This window comes from Neomonachus schauinslandi, chromosome 8, assembly GCF_002201575.2.
Source record: "Neomonachus schauinslandi chromosome 8, ASM220157v2, whole genome shotgun sequence".
In the NCBI taxonomy this organism is placed as follows: Eukaryota; Metazoa; Chordata; class Mammalia; order Carnivora; family Phocidae; genus Neomonachus; species Neomonachus schauinslandi.
The window spans coordinates 80,772,744-80,798,083 of NC_058410.1; the positions used below are offsets into that span (position 1 = coordinate 80,772,744).

Consider the following 25,340-nt stretch of genomic DNA (forward strand, 5'->3'; position numbering starts at 1 on the left):
AAAGAAAGAAAGAAAGAAAGAAAGAAAGAAAGAAAGAAAGAAAGAAAAAGAAAAGAAAAAAGGTGGGATCCAGGGCATAAGTAAAGGAATTGGCCTTGAATAGGAGCGGACTGCTCATCAAGTAGTCACAGGAGGGAAAGTAGAGTATATAAACACAGATGCAGTCAGTGAGCAGATGCAGTGCTGAACACTGATAAAGTTCTCTTCTTGCTCCTCTTATTCTTAATAAAATGTGGAACAAGGTCATCAGCTGAAAGTGAGAATTGGCAAGAAGTGCAGGAAATCTGAGAAAAGTTGTATGTAGTGCTCCCGGTGAGTGAGAAACTCAATGGTCAATGGACCAAGGAAACTTAGTGTGATACTAGTTAAGGATTATACATTGAAAGTGAGTCCAAATGGTTGTTTTTCTCCATCCATGTTCAACTACAAGGGTGCAAGTGAGGAGTAGGAAGAGGGCTGAATTTAACATGGCTATGGTTTTATCTCAATTACAATAATTGAGGGGCAAGGGAATTGAGGACTTGTCATCCTAAAGAGCTAGGCAATATTAATATTCTTTCCCATTGATATCCATGATTTTAATTGGTTCCATTTATTATTTATTTATTTACTCTTGGATAAATTGAAAGTATCTAGGAATGCTGACTTTACTAAAATATACTTTATGCATACCCATCTCCTTTCTGTTCTTTTGGTTTTCATTCACAAAGGAATTTTTTGTCTTCTCACTTGGGATATTATCTTTAATAAGATGACTGTGTCCATAGCCTCTGATATTAGACCCTATAGCAGAGAGAAGAAATTTAAAAAGGAGGTTGCAATAATATAGGTGGACAGGACATAGGAAACTAATTTTTATGGCATAATGGGTTTCTTTAATGAATCTAATTCATACATATATTATAAAAGACTCATTACTAGTTCCACATGAATTTTTCATGAATTCACTTGATGAATATGTACTGCATATGTGTCCTGTCCGAACCCTGTACTAGGTAAGCACCAAGGTGAATTAGGGAGAGGACAAGATCACAATACTCAGGTTTTTGAAGTCTAAAAGTCTAGGTTTTGCAAATACAAAGGTATTTTCAGCCTAAAGGGGAAAACATATTTACAACAAATCACTCTTCAAGCAAGCACAACAACACAAATTCCATGACATTGGTTCATCTAATTTACCACTATATGCCATCCTGGGCTGGAACATAGTAGACATTTAATGAACACTGATATATCAGTAAATCAGTAGAGATCTGAGCCACACTAAAACAACACCAGGGAGCAATGAATGAATTCTGAGTGTGGGGTCTGAGAAAGCTTAGTAGAGAAGGAAAGAAAGCTTAGAAACTGCCCCATGAAGGAAGAAGGAAAAGAACAGCCGTCTAGTAAGAAGGCACAGACAAGCACGAGATGAGCACTAAAGCATGGAAGCACAGGAAGACTTCGGGGACACGCATAGTCTTGTCTTAGGACTAAGAAGTGTCGTGAAAGAGCACGTAAAGAAGGAAGAGTGAAAAAAAAAAAAAAAGGAAGAGTGATACCAGGAAGTGAAATGCATGGACAGTTGGATAAAGGAGTTTTTACTGAGCACTTACCCTGTATGCAACAGTGTTTTAAGTGCTGCCCAAGTGGTAACTCATTTACTAATATCACAGAAACCCTGTAAGAGAGGCACTATCATTCACCATTTTACAGGGGGGTTACTCAAGCACAGTCAGGTCAAGTACTTCCAAGTTTTATAGCTGGTGAGTCACAGAGCCAGGGCCCTGTGCACCACTAGTGCTATTAAAACATTTTGACTAGTTGAGCAACATATGATTTCGGTTGCTACTACATTTTTCTTTCGCCAATAATGAACATATTTAAATTTAGAAAGTAAGCAATGAATATTAGCTGTCTCTTATCTATATTTAGAAGTTCTGAATATGCAAATGTATTAATTTCCATTTTTCTCTTTTCCTTGTTTAATGATATGACTATTTCCCAAAACTATTGGCTTAGGATTGTTTTCCTGGTGATTAATCTACAATATAATATAGTACAATTGCATTTATTTTTTCCAAATGCATACTATAATTAACTAAATTTTTCTAATATTCTTGTACTCTGGAAAAGATACAGGGTTTTTTTGTTTGTTTTTTTCTGAAATGACTTTGCCCTTCTTTCTCTTTGTAACTTTGAACTTCACCCAGAAATAGTTGTTGATGGCAGCCAATTCATCATCATACAGGTTATACTCATGTTTTGTCAAGTATTTTCTGCCTCAAAAGATTTTCTAATCTTCTATTAAATATGGTCCCTTTTTATAGCAGGTCATTCCACTATCAATTCATTCTCATTAAACTTTTACCTACTCTTTCTAAATACTTATATAAAGTAAAAATATCAAACACATAAAAATGCATCCAGAGAATCAAAGGATTCTGGAGGACAGTATCTAATGTGATCTAACTGCTTTACCAAAGAGTGCTTTCATTAGCTCCAATAAATATTAGCTCTTTTTACCTCATTGAAATCTATAACATTCCATGTTTCAATTCTTTAAATTTGGGGATTTGATTTGAAATACTTGGGAAAGACAGACTTTGTAAGCATAAGTGTGGCTTGTTCTATAAATATTTTTGGACCCCGGTAACCTTTAGTCCCTGTTCTCAAAGACTTTGCCTACTTCTTTTCTAGTGATGACTTGGAATCAGGATACAGGCAGAAGATTCTGAAACATGACCAAGTGATTAGTATCATCACAGGCAATCCCCTGTGGTTGTCTCTGTGTAATTTAGAGGAACACAAGCTGAGGTGTCTGATACTCATGTGAAAAAGGACACCAGAGAAAGATGGAAGATGGTTAACCTAAAGTAGAGAAATGCCTAACATAGGGAAAATAGGAGGAACTGTGAACTTGGTCTTTGCTATTCCAGAGGGCAGAAATAGGACTAATGTGTGGAAGCTACTAGAAAATAATTTTCATCTCAAAGGAAGAATTACTAGATAGAGATTTCAGAAATGGAATGAGGTGCTTCCTAGATGAGGCAGACAACCATTTGTAGAATATTTGCCATGGATCTACCTCAGCAAGGAGATATTAAAAATTCAGTGACCATATAATTCATTTTCCAAACAGGGATACATTTGAGAATGAAGGGATAGCTGCAATAAACCAGGATATCCCAAGCAAACCAAATCTCACTTCACCCTAATTCACCCTCATTGTTGACCACCAGTTATGCGTACTTGACATGTGGAGAATAGGGAAGATTGATCCTAGTAGGAAAAAGAGAACAGGTCAGAGCTCATGGGATTCTGGGACATGGAGCAAATCTGTAATTTTTTCACCTCCTTCAATTCCTATCACGGTAGAATGAAGTCCAAAGGCCCAGATCAAGTAGATCTATGTGAGCAAGCCTGGAAAAGAGCGAAGTGTTAAGATCCAGAAGAATCTAAAGGAACAATGCCAAGACAGGGACACTCTTCCCAGAGCCAGGGTGGAGTAAATACTATTCCCAAAGCAAGTTATTCAGAGAGTTCTACTAGACCATAACATAAAAAAAGTAAGAACAGGACCAACCCCAAAGGGCAGAATATTGTGGGGGGTGACAAAGTAGAGAGCAGGACCAGCATTGCAATAGGCACTGTGAGAAGAATGGAAAAGTACAGGATGTATGAGGAGCACAGTTTCCCAAAGTATGGTCTGTGCTTACCATACTGGATAGGCCTAAAATTATTTAGTGATGCACATTTTTTCTTCCATTCTTAGTGGCAATTGAAATGTTACAAACACTTCTTCTATGACTTACACTGAAATCTGTGAGTGTTTGAAAGGTTATTAAAAATTAACATTCCTAAACTAAAATTCCCATTTTACTAGCTGCAGTGGGCACTAATGGCTGTACACTCAGCTCCTATCCCCTTCTTGCACTTGCCATTGTTCAGTGCGCACCTTTCAGTCTGCCATGCAGCCAGCCTAACTTAGGGAAAATTGACCACCTCCACAGTTAGAATGAACCACTCAGGGTAATTCTAGTCCCCTGCTCTGTAATCATTCAACTCAAACCAGCAGCATTGGTGTATTCCTTAGCAACTGGTATTGGTCCAGACACATGACGTAAGTCAGCCATACTTTAGGGAAAGGTTATTTTTCAAAATGAACAAGGGCAAGCAAGTTTAATTTGGTGGAAGCCAGCCTACAGATAAAGTCACCACATGAGGGGACTGAAAAAGGAAATGAAGAGAATGGCAGAAAGGCAGAGTTAGAGTTCTGTTTTCACCAGGCATTCCTTACTGTTAGCTTTCCTTTCCATGTGATAACTTCCTTTTTGTTCCATTTTGAGACGGGTTGTCTTTACTCTTCACCTGAAGTGCCCTTACAGATCCATAAAACAGAGGTTCCCCAAGCCTGCATGCATATTGGAATCACCTAGGGACCTTCAAAAGTTGCTGATGCTGCATTCCATTCAGAGATTATGATTTATTGGTTTGATGTGTAGCTGGATGAGCAAATTAATCCATATGCTCCCTTTCTTCCTGGAGAGTGCTAAGAATTTATCACTGTCAAGACTGACAGAGTATTCTAAGACTCCTCAAAATGCCAGAGAATAGGTATTCCTACAGGACTCGGTCCACCCCCTGTAATGAAGGAGGGACTTTTATGCTTTGTGGCAAGATTTGAGTTGCTCCACAGCTACCCTACTTAGATTTCTGCTTGATTCCCTTGTCTGTGCCAGAAGATTAGAGTTTGAGGCCCTTCTTTAGTAAAGTGGGAATATAAGTCTCAGTAAGCCACATGCTTAGGGTCTCAAGGGGCCATAGTGAGTGGTCCCAACTGTTCATCAGTTGTTGTTTTCTTAAATGGAAGACAGATAAAAGGGAAGAGGTGGAGTGGGAGAGGAGGAATCAAGATCTGACCACTGTTAACAGGCTCTGACACCTCCAAATCTCAGTACCCTACCATGTGGTAAACCGAGAAAAATATCTGTTTCATGAATATAGCAGAGTTTTTGTGAAATAATATAACACACATGAAAAAATTCAAAGTAAAGAAATGTTCAATGATGTAAGTTATTGTTATGAAAGGTCCAGAGAGTTAAAAATGAAGTCTAGACCTAACCCTAACAGATACAGCAGTGCCAGCAGGATGAAATGGCTCAAGGAGTGAAATCCTCTGCCAACCTGATCTCTTCATACTCCCCTTCATTTTTCCTCTCACCTCCCTCCATAAAATATCCTACTTGCTTTGTAAAGTCAACTCTAACACATGTTCTTGCCCCAACTCACTTTCACTGTGCCACCCTCTGAGCCCCGCCATACAGAAATCCTAGGGCTGCCACTAATAGGCAGGAAGGTTGTTTTGTTGCATTTCCCCCTGGGTTTCTAGAAACACTCCACTTCCTCATCCAGAGTGCACCTCTGGGTACCACAATGTGCTATCATTCCCCACTTGAATTATAATGTCTATCAAAAGAGGCATCTCTCGGGAGTCTTGAGTGCTAAGTGGGGAGTGATTTTTAGAGATGTGTGGAAAATGGTTTCAATATTTGGCAGTTCCTAAAGGCAAGATGATTTGAGATGTTGGTTTTTTAAAAAAAAAAAATACACTTGATCAACTCATTATGCTATTCCCTTATTTCTGAAAATGCCTCGTCACTGAAATTTGGCAGTTGCACCAAAGTAGAACTTGAATAAATCAGAGGATTATAACTTTTAGTTTATTCCATTCATTTATCATATATTTCACATATATCAATGTATATATTCACCAGGAAATCAATCTTTCTTTTACAGATCTCTCCATTAAAATATACCATTCTGAATCGAAAGACTTAGACAATGCCCCAAGAATCGAAACATCTGAAAGTACTTCAAAAATGTACAAAGTGTCAACCATGAAACGGATATTCGATGTGGCCAAGCGTCGAACAAAAAGGTCAACATTTTTCCCAACTGGTGTTAAAGTCTGTCCACAGGAATCCATGAAACAGATTTTAGCCAGTCTTCAAGCTTATTATAGATTGAGAGGTAAGGAAAGAGATGGAACCTGTTTAGCCTCTCATTCCTTTTATCCCTTCCCTTTCACTTATCCATACATTTTCGTTAGCCCCAAATTTCCAGAATCTCTCATTTAGTCACAAGGGTTATATAAATAAGTCAACTAATCTGAGAGTGGTGAATAGTAAACATTCAAAACTATGGTAGATATCTCCTCTTATGTTTAAAATAATGTCCTGTGCACCATAGAATGATTAAGGCATTTAACAAGTCACCAGAAGGCCTTGGCATCTGGGTATTACCTCTTTGTTTTATTTTTGCCAAAGCCCAATATTGAATTTTAATGTTATTATTATGAGTAAGAAGCACAGAATGATTGCAACGTCAGGAATCTGAGCAAGTTGATTTATCACTTAAGATTTCATTTTTCAAAAGCAACATTACAATCCAGATCCTTTCTCCCTTCTTGTTAAGTTTAAGTTGTTTATTGCTGATCCAGCAAAAAGTTCTGAGGTTTGGAAACCTGGAGGCACACCCAAGTGCAGAGGAGTTACAAATTAACAGTGGTTACCAAGATATAATGCAGGGGTGTTAACAGGATTTACAACACAATTACTGTGATTTCCAGCAGAGTTATAGTGCAGTTTTCACCCCAAGACAGCATAACAGGATTCTTGTGGCCTTCTCAGAAATCATTATGGAGTTCAGTCACACCACAGCCATCAGTGGCTATCCTTGTCATTCACTTACTATAGATGAAAAAGTCGCCATGGCTTCTTTAAATGAAAACAAAACAAAACAAAAAAGAATCTTTAGTAGATACTATTAAATCCCCCCAGGTTGCTCCAAATAATGCAAAATATCTTAGCTAGCTGAAGCCTAAACTCAATTCATCTTACATGTGAAAGTGAGGGGGTTTGCTGAGGTCCACCTTCATCACATACGATATTTGTTTCCATTCCAAAAATATGGTCAACCTGCTCTATTTTAAGCCCATTAACTAGAATGTGCTGGTTCCATTCTAGCCTGTGATGTATTGCAAATTATGGCAGCAGAGAACCCCTTTCATGATACCAACATCCTACAAAGTACTTGAGTATCTACATCTGTAAAATGTACAAAGGTTGAGTTAGTCTGGGGCGTTTTTGCTGGGTTTTGGAGGCATAACTAACAGTCTCAAAAATATCAAGCCTTATGTTCTTCATATGTCTGATTTTATATGGAAGAGACATTTGCTTTCTGACAGAAGCCACACCTACAGAGAAATGACAAGTACTGGATCACAGTCAGAAGGAGAACTCTAATCATTGAAAATCAAGCACACTATATTATTATTCTGAGGTCCTAGCATAGCACTTCTGCATAGCAGTTTCTGAATAAATGCTTATTGATGGATACAGGAGGCAAAGAGGCCATTGGAAATGCAAAGAAAAGATAATAATGTGTAAATTATTCATTTTGAATGTGGCTACACATTGATCAGATAATGATACTGGTAAATTTCATGTTATTTGTTCATGAATGGAAGTGAAATATATAACATATGCATCACATTGAATATGAGCACAACTGCTTTAACTTCTAATTCTTCATGATATTCACAAATAGGATTCATTGCAGGTATTTATAAAATAGACTATTTATTGCTGCAACCAAATTTATAACTCTGTATTTTATTCTTTATTCTTGATTAGGTTTGCCTTTTTCATTCTTGCTTTCCTGGATGAAACAAACCACTGTTTTTCTCCCCACGGCAACAACAGTCCATTATCTTTATGGCTGCCCCTGGGTGATATGAAATTTTACTATTCATCAGCATGGGTTTCTTAAGTCTAACAAATTGGTTCACAAAGAAACAAGAAATAAGACCTAGCTACAAAGTGGTGCTCCTTTGACAGGGTAACATACTTATTATTTTTGTTGCTGCTTTTACAAAATTATCTTTTGACATCTTTCAAACTTAGGAGAGAAAGCTTCCACATTCATCAAATCAAATGGAATAGTGAGATATTTCTTTTTCCAATGCTTAAAGCAACACAAATGAAAATGGTCTGAGCTTCATGGTAGACTCATAAACACACTCATCCCAAAGCACAAATTCAAGACAGGCAAGTTTTGTTTCTGGTAGTCTCCCAGGGGAACCATGTGCTCCTACCCAGGCAAACTCCCTTCAAACCTCCCACCCCTCTCTTTATCTCCCTCTCTTTCCCTCCCCCTCCCCCTCCTCCTTCTTCTTCTCTCTCCCTCCGCCTCTGTCCCAACCTCAATATCAAAAGCTAGATTTTTCTTTCACATTAATGTATGCCTTAGAGAAAGTTTAAGATAGAGGGTATCCTAGTTCTTGCTTCTCTATGTGTTGTCCATAGACCAGCAGCATCACCAGCATCTGGCAGCTTGTTAGAAATGCAGACCTACTTTCACCCCACCATATCTACTCACAGAATCTGTATTTTAATAAGATCCCCAGGTAATCCATTTGTACTCTAAAGTTCTAGAAGCACTGGTCTAGAGAACATATAGCCAACATCCCCATGACAGAGATTAAAAAAGTGAGGTGACATGCTCAGTCAGGGCCACTGTGGCAGAGCAGGGTTAGAACACAACATTCTGACTCCTACTTCAGTGTGTCATCTCTCCATCTAATGCGTGCCCAACACGGTGGCAGGCTTTTTACATACCAGTGGTCTAACCTAATCCTTACAAACATGAATGACTATCCCAGGGCATGCCTAACCTCCAGGATACATGTTCCCTGGGGTTCTTCCCACATTGCCAAAGAGCCTACAGTGTAGCTTTCAGCAGAAAGATTAAGACTGTGGTCAGATTTCAGGCATTGCCCAGCAACTGTGGGAAGACTGAAGAGGCAAGGTTCTGGATTTCCCTAGAATCCCTGTGGAAATCTCTCCTGGTAGATTTAGGGAAGGATGGTGCTGTAAGTTAGATAACAGGTAAGTTAAAGGGTTAGAAAAATCCAGCTTTCAGAAGTTCTCAGACTGCTCCCAGCCCTCAGATCCTTTGATGCTTCAACTTTCAAGGGTTCTTTTGATGCCCCTTGGTAAGGATGGGGTATCTCTCCTGGTGGGACATGGGCTGGTGCTCTGGTTCTCCCAATCACAGAAAGATTCTATACCTCCTGCTCTGTGCTAAGCCTCCAGGAGGTCAGAAAAATGACATCAGAGCAGTCACCAAAAGAACCTGCTCCTCAAAATGTCTAAAGAAAAACTACTGGTCCCTGTTTCATCATTAACATTTTAATCCCTATAAATGACAATGCCCCAGAGAAATAATTCTTTTTTTTTTTAAGTTTCAAGTTTTTAGTTAAATTCCAGTTAGTTAACATGTAGTGTAATATTAGTTTCAGGAGCAGAATTTAGTGATTCATCACTTATATATAACAACCTGTGCTCAACACAAGTGCCCTCCTTAATACCCATCACCCATTTAACCCATCCCCCTCACCACCTCCCTCAACAACCCTCAGTTTGTTCTTTATAGTTAAGAGTCTGTCTTATAGTTTGCCTCTCTCTCTTTTCCCCCCTATGTTCATCTGTTTCATTTCTTAAATTCCACACATGAGTGAAATCATATGGTATTTGTCTTTCTCTGACTGACTTATTTTACTTAGCGTAATACAATCTAGCTCCATCCACATCATTGCAAATGGCAAGATTTCGTTCTTTTTGATGGCTGAGTAATATTACATTATATGTATGTACCATATCTTCTTTATCCATTCATCAGTCATTGGACCTTTAGGCTCTCTCCATAGTTTGGCTATTGTTGATAATACTTCTATAAACATCAGGATGCATGTACCCCTTCAAATCTGTGTTTTTGTACCCTTTGGGTAAATATCTAGTAGTGCAATTGTGATACGGTAGTTCTATTTTTAACTTTTTGAGGACTCTCCATACTGTTCTCCAGAGTGGCTGTACCAGTTTGCATTCCCACCAACAGTGCAAGAGGGTTCCCCCCTTTCTCCACATCCTCACCAACATGTGTTGTTCATTTTAGCCATTCTGACATGTGTGAGATGATATATCATTGTAAGTTTGATTTGCATTTCCCTGATGATGAGTGATGTTGAGCATCTTTTCATGTGTCTATTAGTCATCCATAGGTCTTCTTTGGAAGAATGTCTATTCATGTCTTCTAACCATTTTTAAATTGGATTATTTGTTTTTTGGTTGTTGAGTGTTGAGTTTTATAAGTTCTTTATATATTTTGGATACTAACCCTTTATCAGATATGTCATTTCAAATATCTTCTCCCATTCTGCCTTTAGTTTTGTCTACTGTTTCCTTTGCTGTGCAGAAGCTTTTTATCTTGATGAAACCCCAATAGTTCCTTTTATGCTTTTGTTTCCCTTGCCTCAGGAGACATATCTACTAAGAAGTTGCTCTGGCCAATGCCAAAGAGGTTACTACCTTTGTCCTCCTCTAGGATTTTGCTGGTTTTCTGTCTCACATTTAGGTCTTTAATACATTTTGAATTTATTTTTGTGTATGGTATAATAAAGTGGTTCAGTTTCATCCTTTTACATGTTGCTGTCCAGTTTTCCCTGCACCATTTGTTGAAGAGACTGTCCTTTTTCCATTGGATATTCTCTCCTGCTTTGTCAAGATTAGTTGATCATATAGTTGTGGGTTTATTGCTGGGTTTTCTATTCTGTTCCATTGATATATGTGTGTTTTTGTGCCAGTACCATACTGTCTTGATCACTACAGCTTTGTAATATAGAAGTCCAGAATTGTGATGCTTCCAGCTTTCCTTTTCTTTGTCAGTATTGCTTTGGCTATTCAGGATCTTTTGTGGTTCCATAGACATTTTAGGATTATTTGTTCTAGCTCTGTGAAAAATGCTGTTAGTATTTTGATAGGGATTGTACTAAATGTGTAGATTGCTTGGGTAGTACAGACATTTTAACAATCTTTGTTATTCCTGTACATGAGCATGGGATGTTTTTCCATTTCTTTGTGTCATCTTCAATTTCTTTCATTAGTATTTTGTAGTTTTCAGAGTACAGATCTTTTACCTCTTTGTTTAGGTTTATTCCTAAATATCTTATGGGTTTTGGTACAATTATATGGAATCAATTCCTTGCTTTCTCTTTCTACTGCTGCATTATTGGTGTATAGAAATACAACAGACTTCTATACGTTGATTTTGTATCCTGTGTCTTTACTGAATTCATGTATGAGTTCTAGCAAATTTTTAGTAGAATCTTTTGAGTTTTCTACAGATCATCTGCAAATAGTGAAAGTTTGACTTTTTCCTTGCCTATTTGGGTGCCTTTTCTTTTTGTTGTCTGATTGCTAGGATGCCTTTTCTTTCTTTTTGTTGTCTGATTGCTAGGATGCCTTTTCTTTCTTTTTGTTGTCTGATTGCTAAGGCTAGGACTTCCAGTAATGGTAATGGTGAGAGTGGACATCCCTATCTAGTTCCTGACTGTAGAGGAAAAGCTCTCAGTTTTTCCTGGTTAAGGATATTAGCTGTGGGTCTTTTGTATATGGCCTTTATGATGTTGAGGTATGTTCCCTCTATCCCTACTTTGTTGAAGGTTTTTATTAAGATTGGATGTTATACTTTGTCAAATGCTTTTTCTGCATCTATTGAGAGGATCATATGGTTCTTATCCTTTCTTTTATAATGTGGTGTATCACATTGATTGATTTGCGAATATTGAACCACCTTTGCAACCCAGAAATACATCCCACTTGATCATGGTGAATGATTCTTTTAATGAACTGTTGGATGCAATTTGCTAGATTTTGTTGAGAATATTTTAATCCATGTTCATCAGGGATTTTTGGCCTGTAGTTCTTTTTTAGTGTGGTCTTCGTCTGGTCTTGGAATCAAAGTAATGCTGTCCTCACAGAATGAGTTTAGAAGTGTACTTCCATTTCTACTTTTTGGAACAGTTTGAGAAGAATAGCTATTAATTCTTCCTTAAATGTTTGGTAGAATTCCCCTGGGAAGCCTCTGGCCCTGGACTTTGTTGGGAGATTTTTTTATTGCTGATTCAATTTCTTTGCTGGTTATTGTTCTGTTCAAGTTTTCTATTTTTTCCTGTATTTGGTAGTTTATATGTTTCTAGGAATTTATTCATTTCTTTCAGATTGCCCAATTTGTTGGCAGATAATTTTTCATAATATTCTCTTATAATTGTTTGTATTTCTGTGGTGTTGGCTGTGATCTCTCCTCTCTGGGAAATAATTCTTTAAGCTGCTTCAGACATTTGTGCTTCAGGGAGAAAGTTCTCTGAGCCTTTGCGAAAGGAGATATTAATGGGGGTGAGGGTGTTCTATGTCTCTGAAGTAGAAGAAAGGGCAGCAGAGAAAGGAGCAGAGCTAGGAAGATGCAGGCACCAAAAATAAGCTTAAATTGGACTGAAATAAAAGGAAGATTTAATCTGAGACCAAAAGCAACATGCCTGAGGGTACGTTGAATTGGTAAATAGATGGATTATCACATTATGTTCTCCCAGATGTTTCACACACAGATATTATCAGTGAAAGTCACCAACACTAAAACCTCAAAGGCAGCACTACTTGATTTTATATACATATCAATGCTGTATCTCTGGCACTTAAATGTGTTTTGAATTAATTAACAGTTTTATTGCATTGGGGAGAGATGGAAGGTCAAAATAACACCCCGAAAAAGAGTGTGGAGTAAGTAGATGAGAAAAATAGCAAGGGCAACTGGTTCACTTAGACTGGACACACAACTCTTAAGATTTGGGAAAGTCTCAAGATATTCAAATGTTGTTTCCTTCTTGCATTGTGTGTAGACCCTTGAGTAGACATGAAGATCCAAAGACTGCATGATTGTTGGTATTGGAAAAGGCATTACAACCCTCTGGTCCTTGCTTGGCAGGTAAAAGATAACATTCACAAAAGTGGGTTCTCCCGGTGAGGCTATTCACTTGCTATCCAGGTGTGCTGACCCCTGTTACTTTCCCAGGTGTGGAAAATTCGATGACACATTTGAGGCGGAGGGGACGGCACCCGCTCCTGGCTTTATGGGTTCTGGTGAGGTGGCTGATGGTAAATAACCTGAGCTTCTATTGGTCTGGAATTCTCTTTGCCTCTTAAAACAAAAAGTTAAGAAAAATCCAGACATATAAAAATGGGGAGTGAGTGGGGGATAAAGCATAGGAGTAAGAGTCTCCAAACTGGTCTTCTCTCACCTTGTTCCTTCCCCCAACCCCTTTTCTCAGCAGGCAGGCAGAGTTTCTTTAGAAAGTCAGATGATGTCAGCTTCTGCCCTAAAGCCTCCAATTGCTCCCCATTCCTCCTGAGGTAAAAATCAACATATTATAATTGCTTGTGACAGATGTTATCTAACTTTTTACCCTCACTTAATACTCTAAAATAATTTTTAAACTATGTACCCATTTGCATGCTTTTCAGTTAATATCTAAAGTTTTTCATCATAAGTTTAAATAATTAGATAAGATGCAACTTTTGGTGAGTTGTAAATATCGATAATGAAAATAAAACAAAAATTAGAGCATTCGTTTGCATCCAGTAGAATCTGCCATAGCTACTTAATAGTTACCATCAAATACTCCATAGTACATGCTTTCATGTACTCTTCTCAACAGTAAGAAATGCCACAGGGATCCTTTTTCTTCGTACAACCACATTTCCACTCCACTTCCCACTTCACAGCCTTATCTTAATGTAATTTATTTTATGCTTGAAAGTCTGTTAGTGGTTACTCTTACATACTTCTCAGTAACAAAAATATGTATATAAATTTAAATTACAGATTTTATTTATTTCCTGTTACTATAGGCTTTATGTGTACAAAGAAATTTCTTCTGGATTCAGTTGCATTTATAATTACTTTTAATATATAATTGATGAAAACAAATAGATAAATTTAACAAAAAATTTAAGTAAATTTCTATTGACAGATATAAGATCAAATACAGGTTTTGTGGGTACGAACATTTATAAATACAAATTTAGGAAAAAGACTTTGGAAGAGACCAGTTTAAATGAAGGGCCTGTACCTTAACTTTCATTAGCTTCAGCCTCTGGATTCATGGAGTTGCTCTGATGTTGTTCCTCATATTAGTTCATGTACCATTACTTATTATCCATATTATGTGTTGCCAAAATGAGACAGGATTTAGCGTCAGTTTTATCCCTATTTTTTTACTTAGTTTCCCTTAAATGCTGAGAAAACTTAAATGTAAATAAGTAGATGGAAACAGATGGGAGTTTTGTTACAGTAATATCTTTTTTTTTATTATGTTGATCACCATACATTACATAATTAGTTTTTGATGTAGTGTTCCATGATTCATTGTTTGCATATAACACCCAGTTATAGTAATATCTTTATTCTTTAAGTAGATTTGGCATTATATGCTAACAATAACATCATGATCTGTCATTATTTTTAATGATTTGTCAGCTGTCAACTCCATTAGGACTTCTTCTAATGTGTTTTTGGGGCAGGGGTTGTGTGTGTGTGTGTGTTTTATTAACATATAATGTATTATTTGTTTCAGGGGTACAGGTCTGTGGTTCATCAGTCTTACACAATTCACAGCACTCACCATATAGCTCCCCAGTGTCCATCACCCAGCCACTCCATCCCTCCCACCCCCTTCCCCTCTAGCAACCCTCAGTTTGTTCCTGAGATTAAGAGTCTCTTATGGTTTGTCTCCCTCTCTGGTTTCATCTTGTTTCATTTTTCCCTCCCTTCCCCTATGATCTCTGTCTTGTTTCTCAAATTCTTCATATCAGTGAGATCATATGATACTTGTTTTTCTCTGATTGACTTATTTCACTTAGCATAATACCCTCTAGTTCCATCCATGTTGTTGCAAATGGCAAGATCTCATTTTTTGATAGCTGCATAATATTCCATTGTATATATACACCACATCTTCTTTATCCATTCATCTGTCGATGGACATCTTGGCTCTTTCCGTAGTTTGGCTATAGTGGACACTCCTATAAACATTGGGGTGCATGTACCCCTTTGGATCACTACATTTGTATCTTTGTGGTAAATACGCAGTAGTGCAATTGCTGGGTCATATGGTAGCTCTATTTTCAACTTTTTGAGGAACCTCCATACTGTTTTCCAGAGTGGCTGCACCAGCTTGCATTCCCACCAACAGTGTAGGAGGGTTCCCCTTTCTCCGCATCTTCGCCAACATCTGTCGTTTCCTGACTTGTTAATTTTAGCCATTCTGACTCGTGTGAGGTGGTATGTCATTGAGGTTTTGATTTATATTTCCCTGACGCCAAGCGATGTTGAGCACTTTTTCATGTGTCTGTTGGCCATTCTTCTAATGTGTTGAAAGCAATGAATCAGAAACCACCCTGCTGCAAAAACAAGTGTTACCCCTCAACTGAGTTCACTTGGTTTCTTAACCTCAACAATACTATTTGACATGGTCCCTTTGTGTGGCAACCTAGAGGCATGTGCTGCAGTAAGATTAGGGAGGGATGAATGGGGGAAGGATGCAGGCCAAAGGGAACGGGGAAAAGGAAACGTGTGTCCTCAGGTGGATGGATTTTAGGAAAGCATGAGAGGAAAAATGAGACCTAGATATTGATTCTCTTTAAATTGTCTGTGTGTCTCTTTATCCCTTGAAAAGTCTTTAAATACAGCCGGGTACCTATGCCCCAGTTTGAAGATTATTGGTCCACAAGGCCCTACACGGTCTCTGTTCCCCTCACCACATCTTTCTGTCTTCATCCTCTTTTACTGTTGTCCTTGCCCTGGTCACACTGACAGAGCTCTTTGCTGTTCCATCAATGTTCAGAGCATTCTCCAGCCTTGAGGCCTTTTCCATATTGCTCAAAAGTCACCCTATAGTGAAGCCTTCCTCAACTGCCCTATTTTAAACTACAGCCTCTCTCTCTCTCATATTTCCTAATCCTCCTTCTTTTATTTTTCTCTGTAACACATAGAAGTGTTCAATATGTATTTGTTAAATGAATTAATTTCTGTGCACTATAAATGAATGTGTCCACATAAGCCATAAAAGAGCACTACATGTTCTAAGATTATGCTTGGGCGGGGAAACAGGAATCATCTTAGGATGTGGCCATTTTCTGCTCCTAACTGTGCTGTATTGCAGTGTGTCAGGAAGCAGTGTGGGAAGCATATCGGATCTTTCTGGATCGCATCCCTGACCCAAGGGAATACCAGGACTGGGTCAGCCTCTGCCAGCAGGAGACTTTCTGCCTCTTTGACATTGGAAGAAATTTCAGCAATTCCCAGGAGCACCTGGATCTTCTTCAGCAGGTGAGCCTAAACGCTGTATGTTGGAACACCGTCCAAATAGCTCCCAGGCCTCCAGCCCCTGCCCCTTTTCAGTTGGTTTCCACTGCATAAGAGTTAGTTGAAGAAATGCTTAGAGATATCTGATAAGGCCAACAAGAATTTTATTTTTGCAAAATAGCATTGTACAGGCTGGTTGAAGTGAAGTTAAAGGGAAAAGGGGATGAAAATAGACTTTAGCTCTTCAGTTGACATTTTCTCCTGATAAAATTACTTTTTATCTTTCTGCAGAGAATAAAACTGAGACACTTCCCTGAGAGGTAAGTACCCAAAATAGAGTGCAGCATGCTTTTGACTTTTGAAAGATCATATAATGGAGTGAGACTGAGCTATTGTACCTTTATGATATTATGTCAGCACTGAGATCTGTGTAGGTTATTCTGACAGACAAATTATGCATATACTGCGCTAAAGATAAATGAGTATATAAAGGGGAAATGGATAGACCCTAAAGACTGAGATAGATGTTGGCACTATGTTTGCAGATAAAATGGATTCATTACTATGTGTTAAGTATCTAATGTGTATTTTCAGTTATAAGATATAGAACAATTTTTTTAAATAGTTTGATTTTTAGAATTTATGGTAAACTGTTAGTTACATCAGGAAAATACTAATACAATCAGAGAGCAACCTGCATTTTGAACTCTCATTTGGTATTCTGTAAAGCATTAGTATTTCTCAAACTAAATTACCGAAGCACTGAGCTATACTCTCAACAAGAACTGAATATCAAACAAGAAAATCAAAATGAGAAAAAGGCAAGGAAAAGTAATTAGGTAAAATGATTAAAGTAGAGAGGCAAACTGTAAACACAAATTACATACATTTTATAACATTTAGAAATCTAATTCTGAAGATAATACTAGGAGAGACACAAATTTGGTATTGTATGAATTACTGACAATTCTTTATAATGCTTTTCACATTTGTTCCTTCATTTCTATTCCCTTTGCCAACAGCTTCTTCCAAGACCTTACTAATTTACACTGTGAAGAATGTCAAATCTGATCTTCCTAATGGATTTCCCTGCCTCTAACCTCTTCCCCTCCTTAACTTGCATAACTGCTGCTGGATTAATAAGTCTGAAAAATTTCTTACATTGAGCCCTGTTCAATGACTTTCAAAAGAGTCCTACATCTTCCTCTTACCCTTCTGAATATCCTCTGCCCACTGTTCCCCTCATGTTCTGTGTACAGAAGGCTGATTGGTAAGGATAGAGTCACGTGCATCCTTTGCCCTGACTCCTAGGTAGGGCCAGCCAGTGGGGAGCAGGAGATCAGAGAGAGAGGAGAGAATGAGGTGAGTGAATTTCTCACCTCCCCTCACCCTCAACTTGCAAAGTCTTCAAATGCTGTTGTCCTCCTTCAACTTCATCTCAGCTCCTGTCAAGCAGCCTTTCCACAGATCCTTTTCTGTCTCTGGTTCATGGTAACTGGACTAAGGGTAGTTTGAGCACCCCACTGTTACCAGCCCTGGGGTACTGCACTTGACCTTGTGGTTGCTCTTATACTCTTCCCACAACTTAGTAAGTAATTCCTTTTTTAAACTTTGCTCAAATTACCCCACAATGAGTGAGCCATCTGTGTCCTGCCAGGACCTTCAATGAGGCAGAGCAGAGGCCAAACTCATCAATTAAGACCTTTCACCCCCTGACCTTTCCAACTTTGCATCCATTACCCATGATCCCACTGTTGCCACCATGCCATTCCTCACTGCACACAGACCACACCTTCCTCATCCTGGACTCTGACCCCTAGCCTTTCCCTCTTGCCCAGAAAAACCTGCCTTTTCTACGTTACCTATCCAAATCCTACTCTACTTCACACTCCTAGTGGAGTCCCACCTGGATCCCATGATGTCTTAACAGCCTACTTGAGCCTGCAGCAATGTTTTCCTGCTTTGAACTTTGTACTCTTTTTGGCACTTACATTTTTATGTAACACTTCCTCGCTTTACCCTATTTTCTTGTAAGAGTTTAAACTCCTCAAGAGCGGGAACCCTTTCATATCTCTCCACCCACCACCACAGACCTGAGCAAAATCCTCATATATTTTTGTTAATTGATACATCTACCAAACCACTCTTTAGAAATTTTAAAATGTTGTTATGAGAAGAAATAATGTGATTGAGGAAAATCTTAGTACTAGAGTATTAACTTTGTTCACAAGACACAGAGATATTCACTCCTCTGATTTAACTATAGGATGATACTTATTTCTCCATTTTCAAAAAAAGAAAAAGAAAGCAAAGCAGAGGCCATCCATCCATAAGAAAAAATCCAACAGAATGTACCAAGACTTGATAGAAAAACATTAAAAATTACAGGAAACAGCTAACCCAAGACAGAAAGAGAAAGAAATAGAGCCATCCCATCCACTCCTGTGTCTACCAACATTGCTAGAAAGAATTGCTAAGGAGCAAGAGACAAACATTTTACATTAACTATGATTACCAAGTTGGGAAGGAAGGAAGGCAGGCAGAAAGGCAGGCCTGTTATTTCAAACCTTTCTAGGAAGAGAAAACAGAAAATTTTCTCACCTGAGTAGCCCATAAATCTGCCAGTTTCAAATGACTTTAAAATAAAAACTAGTGAAAGAACCCAGTGTCCCAGCTTCCCAAATTATAGCTTCCAAGTGATGGTCTAGATTGCCACTGTCGTGGCAGAATCACACCCAGTGGCAAAGGATGAGGAAATAGCATCTGACAAAGGATCCTGCACAAAGTGGGCTGTTGACTTGTAACTAATGCCATAGCCAGCACTTTAATAACTATTCCTTTTGGTTGTTTTCTTTTTTACAGCAATGTAAAACAAGGATACCAAAGTTATAATAGGAGGAAAGAGATCGTACCATGAACAAAGTTCTAAAAAGTAAAAGAAAAAAGGAAAATTGTCTAAATCACAAATGCTCTAATGTTTGATATGAGATCTTTATAAATATGATATCCATAAAAACTATTTCTTAAGTATATAGCATAATACCAGTAGAAACAAACAAGAATACCTAATTCTGAAACAGTCTGAATTTATGTTTAGCCTGTGTGCACCAATATAGTCCTCCATGTTTACATCTATTCTGATTGGTCAGAGCCCATGCCAGGCCAATGGATATTTTGTATATTACCTCTATTAGGACTTTGGGAAAATTGCATGTGTTAGAAATATGTGTGTAGATGGTCCCATTGTCTATAGCCAATCTAGATGACCTTACAACACAGAGCACCTAGCCATTCCCTTTGGTCTTCCCATCATCGTGAATCACAGAAAACTGGATCAAATATATTGGTCAACTATGACTAAATTGTACTAATACAGACACAAGCTAATAAGACCTAATAGCTTATAGTAACAAATCTTTCAGTGAGCTTCAAACGATATCACTATTGCTACTCCTTTCTATATAAAGCTTGCTAGAATGGGCCAGTGTTATAACAGACAGCTGTACAACCATGCCCTTGGATTTGCCCTTAGATATCTTCCAGACTGCCACTGCAAACCCACCCATAACTCCTGCAGACAATGGTTGTGTCCAGAATAGGGATTTAATACACCTGCATTATCCAGAAATCTCCCTCTCTCCTATTACTATAACCACAAGAGTTACTTTAGTAAATAAACTTAAGGACTTTCTGGATTTGCAGGTTTGAGGATCTGAGATTTTAGCAAGAACATTCAGTCATAGATCATGTCATGCAATTATCTTTGATGTCAAGGACACAGTGCAAACACAATGGGACTATAAAACATCAAGCCCCAAAGACCAGTTTTGCTTATGGTGAAAATGCTCCCGAGGACCACATGAAAGATGCTTACGGAAAACCCTAGAGTCAAACATAACCATTTGCAGGAGTTGTTTGAATTTTTCTTCAATGAAAATATATTTGAAGGTTACTTCTATAATGAAAGAAATAGGCAAACCCAGTTTTAAAGGGTTTTTCTCTAATTTTTAGGTCTATTGAGTATAGGAAAAGTAAGTGCATTTCCCCTATTGTTATCAAGCTCCTTTTAACCACCTCTTCTTTCTTTTCTGCTGTGGTGATAGAAAAGATGAAATATCTACAGCGGAGACATTCGGAGAGCCTGGGGAGACCCCTGTGTTTTCTACAGGTAAGCTTAGATCTCCTCATTCACCTGCTCCTGAACCTTAATTCAAATGATCATGAAAGTATATTATTTAAAAAGCAATCCTTAATTGAAGTTGACAAAATTTATAATATACTTTCTCAAAGCTAACTGATATTTTTAACTTTATAAAATAATTTAAATGCATTGTATAAAACTTGAAAATCTAGAAAAGAATAAAGGTAAAGCCAAATCACCCATTATCCTTCAACTTGGAGACAATCATTACCAATATTTTCAAACAAATAAATTGAAGATAAATATCTGTCTTGCACCCTTTATATATTCACAAATGGAAAAATTAAGCAGATCTCATTGGCAAAACCATTTAACTATAACATATTTAGGATGGCCCCAAACTAGGATAGCACCTAGAACAGAAGAATGGAGAATTCAACTAGGATCAAAAGTATGAGTTATATTTTTCTCAAGAACATATTTATGTGATCTTAAAAAAAATGAGGTAAGAAGGCACCCCACATCTGTAAATTCCAGAATGACAGAAAAAGTATATGAAATTTTGACCTTGTTCTAATGTAAACTTCTCCAATCTCATTTTTGTGCCTGTAATGTTTTTAATTTCCACAGATGTTGCCAATGTCTCCGTTGGACCCTTCCCTCTCACTCTGGATGTCACACTCTTCAGTGACACCAAGAAGCCTACAATAGTAAGAAGTTCTGAGAGTCAATCTAGCTCTTCACATGCCTGGTTTTGTTTTATTAGTAACACAAGAAAAGAGAATGGGTGAATTGGCCATTTAGTATTACTAGTGCTGCATTTTTATCACTCCAATTAAGAGTCAGTGACTTTGTTCTATTCGGGATTATTCCTTCCTCTAGGGACTGAGGGAAAAATAGATTGAAAACTAGAATAAGGTGGGAGGAATTGCAAGAAGCAACTTAATTATAAACTCCAGGACTGCAGGGGCCCTTTTTCCCCAGTACCTAAGAGAACCTCATCTACAGCAGGTACTCACCAAGCACTAGAATAAATGAATGAATAAAGCCTATCAATCAATCAGTCAAGCTGCTTCTCCACTAAAGTGTATTCTCATGCTGACAGTAAGGGTAAAAGTTTTGCTTTCAGGCATGGCCAGCATGAATAGGTCAGACAAATATCAAAATGATTGAAATCCTGCATGTCAAATGGGGAAAAATAAAATCAGTGTTCTCAGGCAAAGAGGAACACTGGCTACACTGCTCTCTTTGTGTGAAAAGGCATGAAGGAGAGGAGGATATGTTACAGCATTTAATGTCGGCTATCAAAAAAGGGGGACATTTTAACCGTTCCAAAATCTTTGAGCCAGACATTTGATGCTGAAGCAGGGAAACTGTCCTCTTTACTCGGGAGTGACAGGGCTGGGGCAGCACGAGGTGGGCAGCAAGTTCAGAAGGGAGCAGGAGTACGGGGGTAACACATCTGAGCCCAGATCTTCTCATCCTTACGCTGCCACTGCAACCAGACCTAACTTCCCTGTGGTCTGTGAGACTTCACTAGCCTTTCCTCTCCTGGGAACCTAGCCGCAAGGCACGGGTCAAAGCCCAGGCAGTGAGGACGAGAAGGCCAAGAAGTTCAGTCTCACCAGCTCTACATGAAAATTCAGGGATGAGAAACCCGCTGGCCATTCTATCTGGCCTGTAGGCCAGATGGCTATGGATTTGCTGGAACTGTTGGTTTGAACAAAGAATTCAAATTTCCATTTTTCTCAAAAATACTATTCCATGAACAGTGAAAAGTGCTGTTGGAAAAAATTATTGAGATTAAATGTATTTACTATAAAATTTCAAAGACAATTCTAGTTTGCCTTCTCTTTTCCCACAATACTTGTGTCCCATATTCTTCAAAATCTAATATAGGTCCCCCCTTCTGCAGTAAATATCCCCTGAACATTTCATTTCATATTCACATCCTCCTCTTATCCTTTTTCCACCTGCATCTTTCACTTATTCTTTCATTCGCCAACATTTTACTAAAATCCTCTCATGTGCCAGACATTGGGGTATGTGCCAAAGATCCTAAGATGAATAAGACACGGTTCCTGCCTTCAAGAAATTTATAATGCAAAATAAGTACAAAATAATCTAAATGCTATACTTGAAGATGGCAGATGTATAGAATGGAACAAAATGATAGACCAGAACAGGTTGCAAAGCACGTAACCCCCAGTCATGTATATTCATAGAGAGTTTTGTGCATAAGTGGCCCCTTTTTTTTTTAACTTTGGGAGGTTTAATGAAGTGTGAGAATCATACTGGATTCAGGAGATTATATGCGGGGTGACAAGATTAGCATATAAAAAGACTGTAGGTGAGTATGGCATAGGTATTAAATGAGAAATTCAAATATTATTCATTGCTCCAGGAGTTTAGAGAAGGCAAAGATTTCTGCCCTAATTGATCAGAGAAAGTATTATTTTAAATGAACCATAAAATATTAGTAAGAAGTAAAAAAAGTATGTATATGTGTGTTCCCATGTTTTAGTGCTGGAGGTGAGCATGGGGAGCAGTGAGGAGGGCCTCCAGTCAGGAAATTAGCACAAGCGATGTGATATCTCATCAACAGTGAACAAGCTATCTGGTAGTCAATGCAGGGAGAAATGACATGAACTACAATTGTTCAAGCAACAACAATTCCATTTATAATTGCACCAAAAAAAAAAAATAAGATATCTAGGAATAAACCTAACCAAAGAGGTGAAAAACCTGTACTCTGAAAACTATAAAACACTGATGAAAGAAACTGAAGATGATACAAAGAAATGGAAAGGCATTCCTTGCTCATGGATTGGAAGAATAAATATTGTTAAAATGTCTATACTACCCAAAGCAATTTACACATTTAATGCAATCCCTATCAAAATACTGATAGGATTTTTCACAGAGCTAGAACAAAGAATCTTAAAAATAGTATGGAAACACAAAAGACCCCAAATAGCCAAAGCTATCTTGAAAAAGAAGAGCAAAGCTGGAGGCATCACAATTCTGGACTTCAAGTTATATTACAAAGCTGTAGTAATCAAAACAGTATGGTACTGGCACAAAAAATAGACATATAGATCAATAAAACCGAATTGAAAACCCAAAAATAAACCCACAACTATATGGTCAACAAATCTTCAACAAAGCAGGAGAGAATATCCAATGGGAAAATGACAGTCTCTTCAACAAACAGTATTGGGAAAACTGGACAGCAACATGCAAAAGAAAGAAATTGGACCACTTTATTATACCATACACAAAAATAAATTCAAAATGTATTAAAGACCTAAATGTGAGACAGGAAACCATAAAAATCCTAGAAGGGAATACAGGCAGTAACCTCTTTGACATCAGCCATAGCAACTTATTTCTAGATATATCTCCTGAGGCAAGGGAAATAAAAGCAAAAATAAACTATTGGGACTACATCAAAATAAAAAGCTTCTACATAGTGGAAAAAACAATCAATAAAACTAAAAGGCAGCCTACGGAATGGGAGAAGATATTTGTCAATGGCATATCTGATAAAAGGTTAGTATCCAGAATATATAAAGAACTTGTAAAACTCAACACCCAAGAAACAAATAATCCAATTTAAAAAAGGGCAGAAGACATGAACAGACATTTTTCCAAAGAAGACATACAGATGGCCAACAGACATCTGAAAAGATGCTCATCATCACTCATCATCAGGGAAATGCAAATCAAAGCTACAATGAGATATCACCTCACACCTGTCAGAATGGGTAAAATCAAAAGCACAAGAAATAATAGGTGTTGGCAAGGACGTGAAGAAAAAGGAACCCTCTTGCACTATTGGTGGGAATGCAAACTGATGGACTCTGGAGAACAATATGGAGGTTCCTCAAAAAGTTAAAAATAGAATTACCCTCCAATCCAGTAATTGCACTATTAGGTATTTATCCAAACAATACAAAAACACTAATTCAAATTGATACATGCACCCCTATGTTTATAGCAGCATTATTTACAATAGCCAAATTATGGAAACAGCCCAAATATCTATCAGCTGATGAATGGGTAAAGAAGATGTGGTGTATATGTATGCAATGGAATATTACTCAGCCATCAAAAAGAATGAAATCTTGCCATTTGCAAGAATGTGGGTGGAGCTAGAGAGCATAATGCTAAGCTAAATAAGTCAGTCAGAGAAAGACAAATACCATATGATTTCACTCACATGTGGAATTTAAGAAATGAAACAGATGAACATGGCGGTGGGGGGAAGAGAGAGAAAGAGAGAGAAACCAAGAAACAGACTCTGAACTATAGAGAACAAACTGATGGTTACCAGAGGGGAGGTGGGTTGGGGGATGGGTGAAATAGGTGATGGGGATTAAGGAGTGAACTTGTCATGATGAGCACAGGGGGATGTATGGTAGTGTTGAATCACTATATTGTACACCTGAAACTAATATAACGGTATAATTTAACTAACTGGAATTAAAATAAAAACTTTTAAAAAATAGGATATACTACCTGGGCCTACTCAGTAGTTTAATAAAACAAAAACACAAATTTTAATGAAAAAAATGTATAAAAAATAAAAAATAAATAAAATTGTTCAAGCAGATTGGGATCAGACTGGAGAGAGCCTTCACATCAGGAAAAAAGTTTGGATTTTTACTCCATAGGTAATAGAGTATTACTGAGGATGATGGGTGAGAAGCATGGAAAAGTAATCCAGTAACTAAGGATAAATTAGAAGACTTCTCACTAATACATCTAAAGAATTTATTTAAATGTCTCGTGTGAACTTTAAATATGCCTAGTGAAATGGTAAGCTTCTAGAGGATAATACCATGTGCCATATTTTTCTTTTAACTTCCCATATGTCCTAGCACTGTTCTATACCCATATAAATGCTTAATGTGTGTTACTTCAATGAATGAATGAATGAAATCTTTTTATTAAACGA

General features: G+C 37.7%; 1 protein-coding gene across 1 annotated transcript in view; it reads left to right on the top strand.

Annotated features, from left to right (window-relative positions):
- The window catches only part of IMPG1 (interphotoreceptor matrix proteoglycan 1), a 126,839-nt gene that overhangs the window by 18,807 nt on the left and 82,692 nt on the right, over positions 1-25,340 (top strand). Inside the window, 5 exon segments of the mRNA XM_021693551.1 lie at positions 5,779-6,012; positions 16,097-16,263; positions 16,531-16,559; positions 20,343-20,407; positions 21,011-21,090. Of these exon segments, the coding sequence (XP_021549226.1) occupies positions 5,779-6,012; positions 16,097-16,263; positions 16,531-16,559; positions 20,343-20,407; positions 21,011-21,090 (575 nt within the window).